This window comes from Helianthus annuus, chromosome 5 (assembly GCF_002127325.2).
Source record: "Helianthus annuus cultivar XRQ/B chromosome 5, HanXRQr2.0-SUNRISE, whole genome shotgun sequence".
Classification (NCBI taxonomy): Eukaryota; Viridiplantae; Streptophyta; class Magnoliopsida; order Asterales; family Asteraceae; genus Helianthus; species Helianthus annuus.
In genome coordinates, this window is record NC_035437.2 from 153,944,127 (window position 1) to 153,953,606 (window position 9,480).

At 43.8% G+C, this 9,480-nt stretch overlaps 1 protein-coding gene across 1 annotated transcript; it reads left to right on the top strand.

Annotated features, from left to right (window-relative positions):
* The first annotated feature begins 8,447 nt into the window (after positions 1–8,447).
* On the top strand, positions 8,448–9,161 carry LOC110943805. Its single transcript, XM_022185537.1, has one exon. It carries the CDS (start codon positions 8,448–8,450, stop codon positions 9,159–9,161), a length of 714 nt encoding a protein of 237 aa, XP_022041229.1.
* Positions 9,162–9,480: the final 319 nt, after the last annotated feature.

Consider the following 9,480-nt stretch of genomic DNA (forward strand, 5'->3'; position numbering starts at 1 on the left):
AGGCAGACACTTGACTCTAGCTCCGGGGGACTTTTAGGTAATCGCCGCCCGCATGAAATATATGACCAAATTGAGGAAATTGCTCAAACCAATTTCCAGTGGCACACTCCCCGAGGCAATAAATCTATTGCACCGGGCGCCCATAAGGTTGATGAAAACACTTCTTTACAAGCCCAAATCGAGGCCCTTTCTTCAAAAATAAAAAAATTGGAAATGACAAAAACGGTCTCGGTTATGGCTTGTGAAGGGTGTGGTGGGCCACATGAAAATTGGAGTTGTAGGAAAGAAACGGACGATCAACAAGAGTCGGTAAGCTACATTGACAATAGACCTAGGCCGTCGGGTCCTCCAACGGGCACTTACAACCAAGGATGGCGGAATCATCCTAACCTTGGTTGGAGAGAACCCGGCAATAGTAGTAACCAACAAAACCAACGAACAAACTTTCAACAACCAAGAAATGAGTCACAAAATTTCACTCAACAACAAGGTGGACGAGAAAGGCTTGAAGATACTGTATCTCGCCTCATCTCCGACACTGAAAAGAAAAACTCGGAAAGGTTTCTACAATTAGAATCAAATTTTAGAAATCAACAAGCTAGTATTCAAAACATAGAAAAACAATTAAGTCAACTAGCCCAAAATTTTTCTGAGAGACCACCAGGCGCATTACCAAGCAATACCGAAACAAACCCAAAAGCGCAAGTTCATCTCATCACGTTACGAAACCGCACCGTGGGGCCTGCGGAAGCGCCACCGCCGACAGAGGAGACTATACCACCGCCTCTGCAAGAAAAGGACTTCCCTCCATCATCAGAGCCTACCAAAGCTCCTCGAGTTCCGTACCCCGGTAGGTTAATTCGTCAAAAGACTAATGAGCAATTCGCAAAATTCAAAAGTCTACTAAAACAATTGCATGTCAACATTCCTTTTATTGATGTCCTAACCCAAATGCCTAAATATTCTAAGTTCATGAGGGACTTCCTCACTCATAAAAGGAAAATTGAAACGTTGCAATTAGTTAACTTAGGCGAAGAATGCTCTGCCCTCGTACTCAACAAACTCCCCCAAAAGAAAATCGATACCGGAAGCTTCACAATTCCTTGCTCGATCGGAGACTCCCCCGTTCATAATGCACTAGCCGACCTTGGGGCTAGCATTAACCTCATGCCCTCATCAATGTTCAAAAGACTCGGCCTAGGAACAACGAGTCCTACAAAAATGAGCATACAACTTGCTGATCGATCCGTCAAATTCCCACAAGGTGTCATCAAAAATGTCCTAGTAAAGGTAAACAAATTTGTCTACCCGGCCGACTTTGTTATACTTGATATGGAAGAAGACACTGAAGTCCCCCTCATACTAGGGAGACCATTTCTAGTCACCGCATAAGCAGTGGTAGACATGAATAACGGAACGCTCACCTTAAGGTACGGAGATGATGAAGTAAAGTTCGGGGTTGGGAAGAGAATAGAGGACGATGACCCGGTCAACTACATGAATGTTATTGATTCAAGTTTGGATGCTGCTCTCCGACGGTGGAACATGGGATGCAAACATCCCACTCAGAACATGGGATGCACCACGGAGGCATTCCGCGGAACTATCCTTAGCTTACTTTAATCTTTTAGTTTTAATTTGCAGAAATAAAACACACTCATGGTGGTAAAGGATGATAAGGGAAATGAGAAACATGGCCCCATGCACAAGAACAAGGCTACACGTCGACGATTTCTCCGTTGCAGTAGGTTCAACACGGGCCGTGCCCAGCCAACACGGCCCCATGCTGAACCCCCTGCAAGAAAATGCCCAGTTCAGGTAACTGGACACGGGCCGTGTTCACCAGACACGCCCCCGTGTCCAGGCTTCTGTTTCTTTTTCTTAATTATCGTTACTGAACACGGGGCCGTGCCCGGTCCCCACGGGGCCGTGTCCAGACTGCCAGTAACATAAATTTTTGCTTTTAAACACCATGTTACACATTCAATCAACCTAAAAATTTATTTTTGGGACACATTGAGGACAATGTGTAATTTAAGTGTGGGGGGGATGCTAAAACCTTGAAATTTTGCAAGTCCAAATAACAAGCCTTACACAAAACTCTATTGGAACCGCTAATCACCCCAAATTTTTTTCAAAAAAAAAATTTACTTGTCTAAAGTTTAAGTTGGGAATACTAAGATTAATAAGGTTATATTTTTGCAAGTTTACAACCGATAGCGTCGTGATAAAAAGAACTAACATAAGAAAATTATGAAACGGCATGATAAGCTTAGTTAAAATTCGATTATATATACTTGATCACATAGAAAAACCCATTCCCATAAAAAGTGAGTTTTGAGCCTTTATTGAGCATACAAATACACATTTTTAGACTAAATGCTCATTTTTCGTTTCTTGTGTGAATAGCCGCTTGGTTCTTACGACTCTAGAACTTGCCACGACGATTCATTCCCGGTCCTTACCAACTTAAACCCAAGTAAGTAAATGATGGAGGCATTAGGACTAACCCTTTTTCTTTCAAAACCATTATTTTTATTTTTCTTTTCACCTACCCAAAAACTCCCCCTAGTTAACCCCTTTGAGCATAAACCTTTCATTTCTTTACCCTAAAACCCTTTTACCTACCAAAACCCTTTTTATTCTTACCCTTTATTTTAGTAACAAGCTCGGTTTTCGTGTGACTAAAAAAAATGATGAAGTTAGAAATAAACAAACAAAGCTCTTAAAACAAAAGCTTGTTTGAAGAAATACTTCATTAAGAATAAAAAGTCACTAAAACACAATGTTTTACGAAAACCGACGCTTTTTACGCTTTTCGCCCTTTTCTACTAACCACTAACCCAACTACCCACCTTTAGCCCAAGCCTTTACCCAAAAAGTCCTCTTGATATTTACAAAGGTAACAAGTTAAAAAGGAGGAGGATTGATTGCTTGGCAAGCCTATGGTAGGGATAAGTTCCACGCCGCTCTCGAGTGATTCACTAAAAATACACCTTCGGCCGAGTGTGAGTGATTTCTTCCGTGAGGTATGTGAACTTGTATATAAATGGAATTTTAAAAAAAGGCATGCTATACCCAAATAAGTAATTTCTCCTATGAAACGTTCTAAATAAATCATAACGAATAGGATTGTAAATAAATAAAAATAAAACCAAAAAGATCTTGGATTCCCGACACTCTATGACAAGCCAAAACCTTCTCTTCTACCCATTCCATTTGGGAGTGTAAGCCACGTATTAAAGAGTTTTGCTTGAGGACAAGCAAAAATTCAAGTGTGGGGGTATTTGATGTGTGTAAAATGCAACATATAAATTACATCAAATGAGGCATAAAACTAACCCTTTTTAAGTATTAATGTTGGAAAAAGAATGTTTTTGTCTTCCTTTTGTATTTTCAGGATTAAATGAGTTCAAATTCACAAAAGAAGCAAAAAGACAGCTAAATCTAACATAAATACAAGAAAAGGAACATAAGTGGATTGCCCGACCCCTCAACAGCATCCTCCCAAGCAAAATAGAGAAGGCAGAAGATTGAACACACCCCGTGCTCAGCCAGCACGGGCCGTGCCCAAGAAGCAGCAGAAAAGACAAACCTATAGAAGCTTCTATTGCCCACCACGGGGCCGTGCCCAGTGAACATGGGGGCGTGGCGAAAGTACAGCAGGCGCATTAATTGTAATTGCGAATTACAATTAATGAAGAGAGAGAGTGTCAGACAGGCACGGGGCCGTGTCCAGCGGACACGGGGCCGTGCCCAGCCTTCTGTTCAGCCTATAAATAGGAGTGCTTGGTTTCATTGCAACTCATCCCTTGGCACACCACCTCTCTCACACTTCATCCACCCCCACCACCATCACAACACCATCATCCATTGTCCATCATAGAGTGTGTGAGTCGTCTCGGGATCCAAGATTGATCGTAAGAGTTCTTGACAATCAAGGCCATGTTTGCCTAAGTCTCTTACATCACTTGGTGAAGACAAGTGTTTAGTATAATACTTTTTATTTTCAATCTTTTGCACTTTTTATTTGGTTTTATATTAATGACTTTAATAACTAGTTGCTTATGTTGAAGGTGATCTTTCCTTATCGTTTGTCCGTGGTGTCTTGGCATTATTTTACTGTCTATATAAAATAAAAGATTTTCACCATTCATATCTCCACAGTCTATATGGAGGTATGTTGGCTACCTGGTCGGGGGTTAAGGGAACGGTTTGGTAAGGGTCTTGCCCTTGTTCAGCGTTTAGAGGTCCTGCAAGGGACCTGGGTCAAATTTAGTAGGATCTCCTTCAATGCCCATAGGTATTGGATGGCGGGGATCCAAACTCTTTGACCCCCTCATAAGTTAACTACTATTAATACTATAACCCGGCTATTTAGGACTGTATCCCTGCTGACTCAGACTACTTAGTCGAGGGTAACGTCACCTCCAAAAGAGGGGCCTACCATAATTTGCATTAATAACTTAATTCATTATCTTTCAATAATCCGACCCTTTAGGATTGTATCCTTGCTGACTCAAACTACTGGGTTGAGGGTAACGTCGCCTTCTAAAGAGGGGCCTACTACAATAAGTAAGATAATCTCTTAAACAAGTGCAAAAGTGCGAAAATAATCAAAGGTTATACTCATACACGAGTCGGATCCAAGTGATTCATCTTGTCTATCTGTTTTTATTTTTTATTTTATTTTCAGCATTTAGTTAGTTTTTATTTTCTTAGTTTAAAAATCTTTTCTAACATTATGATTTGATTAGACGTTGAGGATAAACCGGTACTAAAAGCTCTTGTGTCCTTGGACGACCTCGGTATCTTACCAACACTATACTACGTCCACGATGGGTGCACTTGCCCATATGTGTGTTTAGTGTTAGTAAATATCATGTTTTATAAATTTAAAACTTGGCTAAAAGTGTAAAAAGGGCTTAAATATACATCTAAATTATATTACACCTAACGCACATCATGGCGCATCATGATTGGAGCCACGTGTCCCTGTTGTCGGCCTTGTTGTCCCTCTGCCATCAGCAGGTAAGTGGATATCATGGGGCAAGTGTCGCCGCCCCCTGATTGGTGCCACATAGGCGTCCTTGTGTACTTATTGTCTCCTGCACGTCAGACGATTAGAGCACAGCCTGGAGGACGCTGATTGGCTCTTTCTTCTGCCAGTTGTACCTTGTGTACTCTCTGAAGTGGCCTTGTGCTCTAACTCCTGCGCGACCCTTGCTGAGCACGTAACTAGCCCGCGCAGGGTTATAAGTGTTGAAGGCTCTTATTCAGAACGCTAATTGCTGAAACTGATGTTCCTTCTTGTTTGGACCTCGCGCGAGGTCAGTCTTTGTTTAAGCAGGCCGCGCGAGTCCAAGATTGATCAGCTTGCTGAATAAGGAGTATGGTCCAGCGCGCGACCCGAAAAGGTCTGCGCGGCTTTTTGGGACCATACCTCTTCAAGTCCCCCCAGTCCAGTGCTGCACCATGCACGAAGTAAATTGTTGGAGCTCTGGACATAAAAAAAGGAAAGTGCTAACTGTGAGAAATTCTTGCTTGATCTTGGTAGACGGCGCGCGTGTAAGTGTTTGTCAGTTACTACGGCGCGACTACCGGATTTGGCTGTTGATGATTCTCTGCTTTTGAGCTTAAGCGCGCAGTTCCAGTGGAAAACTGTGACTGCTGCGCGGCTTGGATAGCTTCTGCATGAAGTTTGTAGTTTTGGGCGGGAAAAACCTCGAATTTTGAATTCTGACAGGTTGGTGCAAATGTCGTTGAGGGAGACGTTTGAGTTGACTGCTAACACGGTTATGATGATGCTGTCCCTGACGGTTCGGCTTTCCGTTACACGAGTGTGGCCCACGCGCGCGTGGTAACTGTCACTCCGAGAATCCCGCCTTACGTGGCGGCTCCTGATAGGTTATGCGCGAGGTGAATCCGGCACGTTTACCCATCGCATTAAACGCGATGGGTATATATAGTCGACGAGGGGAGAGAGGAAATCACAACTCTTTCTTCTGTTGCTTTATTTTCTCTCTATTTCTTCTTTGAGTCTTCGAATCTTCAAAGTTTTAGTAGCAGATCTTTAAGTATTTCTGGGGAGCTTGAAGATTTTCGACTTGTTCTTGTTATTCTGTATTCATGGCTGAAGAAGAGTCTCAACATGAAGAAGGTCCGGTCCCCGTCCTTAAATGGGATCAGGGCCTCTTTGAGCAGATTACACGTGGGTTCCGGTTTCCACCGGAGTGGGATGCACAGTATCCCTGGCTGCTAGAGCACAGCCTGGTCAGACGATCGTGGAGCACGATAGAGCACAGCCTGGTGGACGCTGATTGGCTCTTTCTTCTGCCACTTGTACCTTGTGTACTCTCTGAAGTGGCCTTGCGCTCTAATTCCTGCGCGACCCTTGCTGAGCACGTAACTAGCCCGCGCAGGGTTATAGGTGTTGAAGGCTCTTATTCAGAACGCTTAGTGCGAAACTGATGTTCCTTCTTGTTTGGACCTCACGCGAGGTCAGTTTTTGTTTAAGCAGCCCGCGCGAGTCCAAGATTGATCAGCTTGCTGAATAAGGAGTATGGTCCAGCGCGCGACCCGAAAAGGTCTGCGCGGCTTTTTGGGACTGAAGGGGAAAGGTCCCAAAAATCCCACAAAAAGATATGGGACCATACCACCAAACCGACCTTTCAACCTTTCTAACCTTGTGCGGCCGCGCATTGGTCTTGCAGAAGGAAGAAAGAAACCAACGAACAATAGTTGCGCGCCCAAAGGGAAAACTGAACCCTTGCGCCGCCTTCCATTTAAAAGGGTCAAAACCCTGAGACCGAAATGTCCACCCAAATATCCAGACTTGGATATTATTTTACCCAGACTTGGGATCTATTCAGCTGTGGGCACACCGTAAGGTGTCACACTAGATTACAACAGTAACCTTCTAGAAGAAATATGATCGTGCACCACCCAGACGGTTGTAACCGTCTGGACACGTGTCATCATCACAATCGTTCCTGAAATCACCACGATAGCATGTAATTGGAGAATGATCTCCACTCAAACCACTTTCCACGTGGCAATTCCCCAACCGTAGATCAAGTCGTGATCCGTGTGCACTCACGTCGGATCAAAGCAACTTAACGGAGAGCAAAAAGACTTAACGGAAGGAAAGATAACCGCTATGGTGTTAGCATCTTCCGTTATCTTTTCAATAACAGATTTTCCCTCCCAAACTCTCGGTTATAAATAGGAGAATTCTTCAGGTAAAAAGCCAGATCCATTTTCACTACTAAAACACCTTTATCTTCTCCATACAAATACTTATTCTCACACCGGAGTCGGGTCAAGGAGAGAACCCTCCTCTCCCCTTGACGAGGCTAACGGTGCTTTGTTTTGCAGAATCACCGGAGAAGGAACTCGGCAATCACTGAACCAATAGAGAGAGAACTAACCTTTTATGCGGATTCAAACCCCCTAGATATCTCGGTTCCGACCATTTATCTAGTGTTTCTTCATTGGCGCCCACCGTTTTCTCAGTTTTTCTAATTCCTATCTCGTTTTGGTTCAGTTCAGTTCATCTCATTTTTCTGTTTTTTCATATGGCAGAAAATTCATCTTCTCACCGACGATCCGGTCCTCGACCAAATGTCGGAAACAATTTACCAGTCGAAGGGATGGTGGAAGAGGCCTCAGACGATAATGAGGTTCAATCTAATGGAGCAAATAACCCTGTTACTCCAGGGATATTTCCCATAAATCCCGCCCAATCAATTCTACCACCGGGGGAAACTCCGATATCATGGTATGTCCGGTCACAAGGAGCATTAAATGCAGTATATACACAATTGTGTGCTCAAACCGCTCCTGTAACACAATCACGAAGGCCGGGATCTAGAGCTCATGCTTCTCAACGAGAAGAATCGACGAATGATGGAACGAACAGCTATCAGAGACAACACCATGAGTCACAGCCTCGTCAAAGGCAATCAGTTCATGATAGGTTGGGCTCTCCTTGGGATGCCCACACCGACGAATCTGACCAAACGTATCGTTTGAGCACAAACACCAGCGTATTCAACAGGCTGCACCCAAACTCTAACAAATCCAGGCCTCGAGCGGTGTACAACCCTGAGGCAGAACATAATTACGACCTAGTTTACCGCCCTGCAGAAGCAGCGGAAAACTCAAAGTTTATACTGGAAATAGCTCTGGCTCCGTTAGAAAAGGCAAAATTACCATCTAACGTCGGCAAATTCAATGGGTTAACTGATCCCGACGATTATTTGAGGGTCTTCACCAGCGCAGGATTGGTCGGCGGTTGGACTCTTCCGCTTTGGTGCCATTTGTTTGTTCAAACATTAACGGGGCCAACGCGAATCTGGTTTGATAATCTACCAACGGGGTAAATCGAGTCATGGAAAGACCTGCGCCAAAAATTCTTAACACACTTCAGCCAGCAAAGGCGCTCCATGCGGGATACATCTGATGTCATGAACATATGGCGTCGAGATGATGAGAATTTGGAAGATTTTATAACCAGGTATAATAAGGAAGTATTAGAGATCGGTGGTGTCCACGAACAGCTAATCCGCGCTCAGTTTAAGTACGCGGTTAGATGTGACGATATGGTCAAAGTGCTGTCCGGAACAGAAGGCCTCCCCAAGAGTTGGGAAAAGATAATGGCGGCGGCCAAGGTCTACGCACAAACAGAGAAAAACCTTACTACAAACAGACCACCACCACCACACAGCAGGCCCACAGATTTAAGTGCAACGGGCGAACGAAGATTCAAGAAATCATGGCGCGAGTCATCTGGAAGCCGCTCCTCTGAAGATGCTCGCGCAACAATTAACAAACTCTCTGCTCAGAGAGATAACAAGCATGAAAACAGGGAGAGGCAGTGGACCCCACTGACAAAGACCCCGGCGGAAGTCCTGAGTACCGAGGATTATCAGTTTAAACCGCCAATCCCGATGAAGAGTAAACGTGGTCAGGACCTAGCGCAGTATTGCGAATATCATAAGGATACAGGACACACCACAAACAATTGCATTTCCTTACGCACCGAGATAGAGAAAGCCCTCAAAAATGGGGAGTTTACGCATCTACTCCAGAATATGCGCAAGGAGATAAAGCAAATCACCCGGGGAGAAGAAACCTCCAACAAACGGGCCAAGACCTAAGAGACTCTGCAGAAATCCCCGCAGGAAAAAACGTCAAAGATGGCAAAACTAAGTTAAGTTCCATCTAATTATTAAGACTTTGTAATGCCTCTGCGCGTTATCCATGAATAAAAATTACAAAGTTTCTATCATTTGTATTTACAAAATGCATGCAATTTCTTTTTAGTAAGCTCGAAAACATTATGGTAGTATAAAATAAGCTCCATTCGCGGTCGGTGATTACTTCACAAACGACCATAAACTCCACGCATGAGCTTCATACCAACTTCATTCGCCTTACTTAAGTAAAAGCAATTGTACTCATGCAAAAAATTGTAAA

Excerpts from the sequence above, each read along its gene's own strand:
- LOC110943805 (XM_022185537.1), top strand. The coding sequence starts at position 8,448 with ATGCGGGATACATCTGATGTCATGAACATATGGCGTCGAGATGATGAG.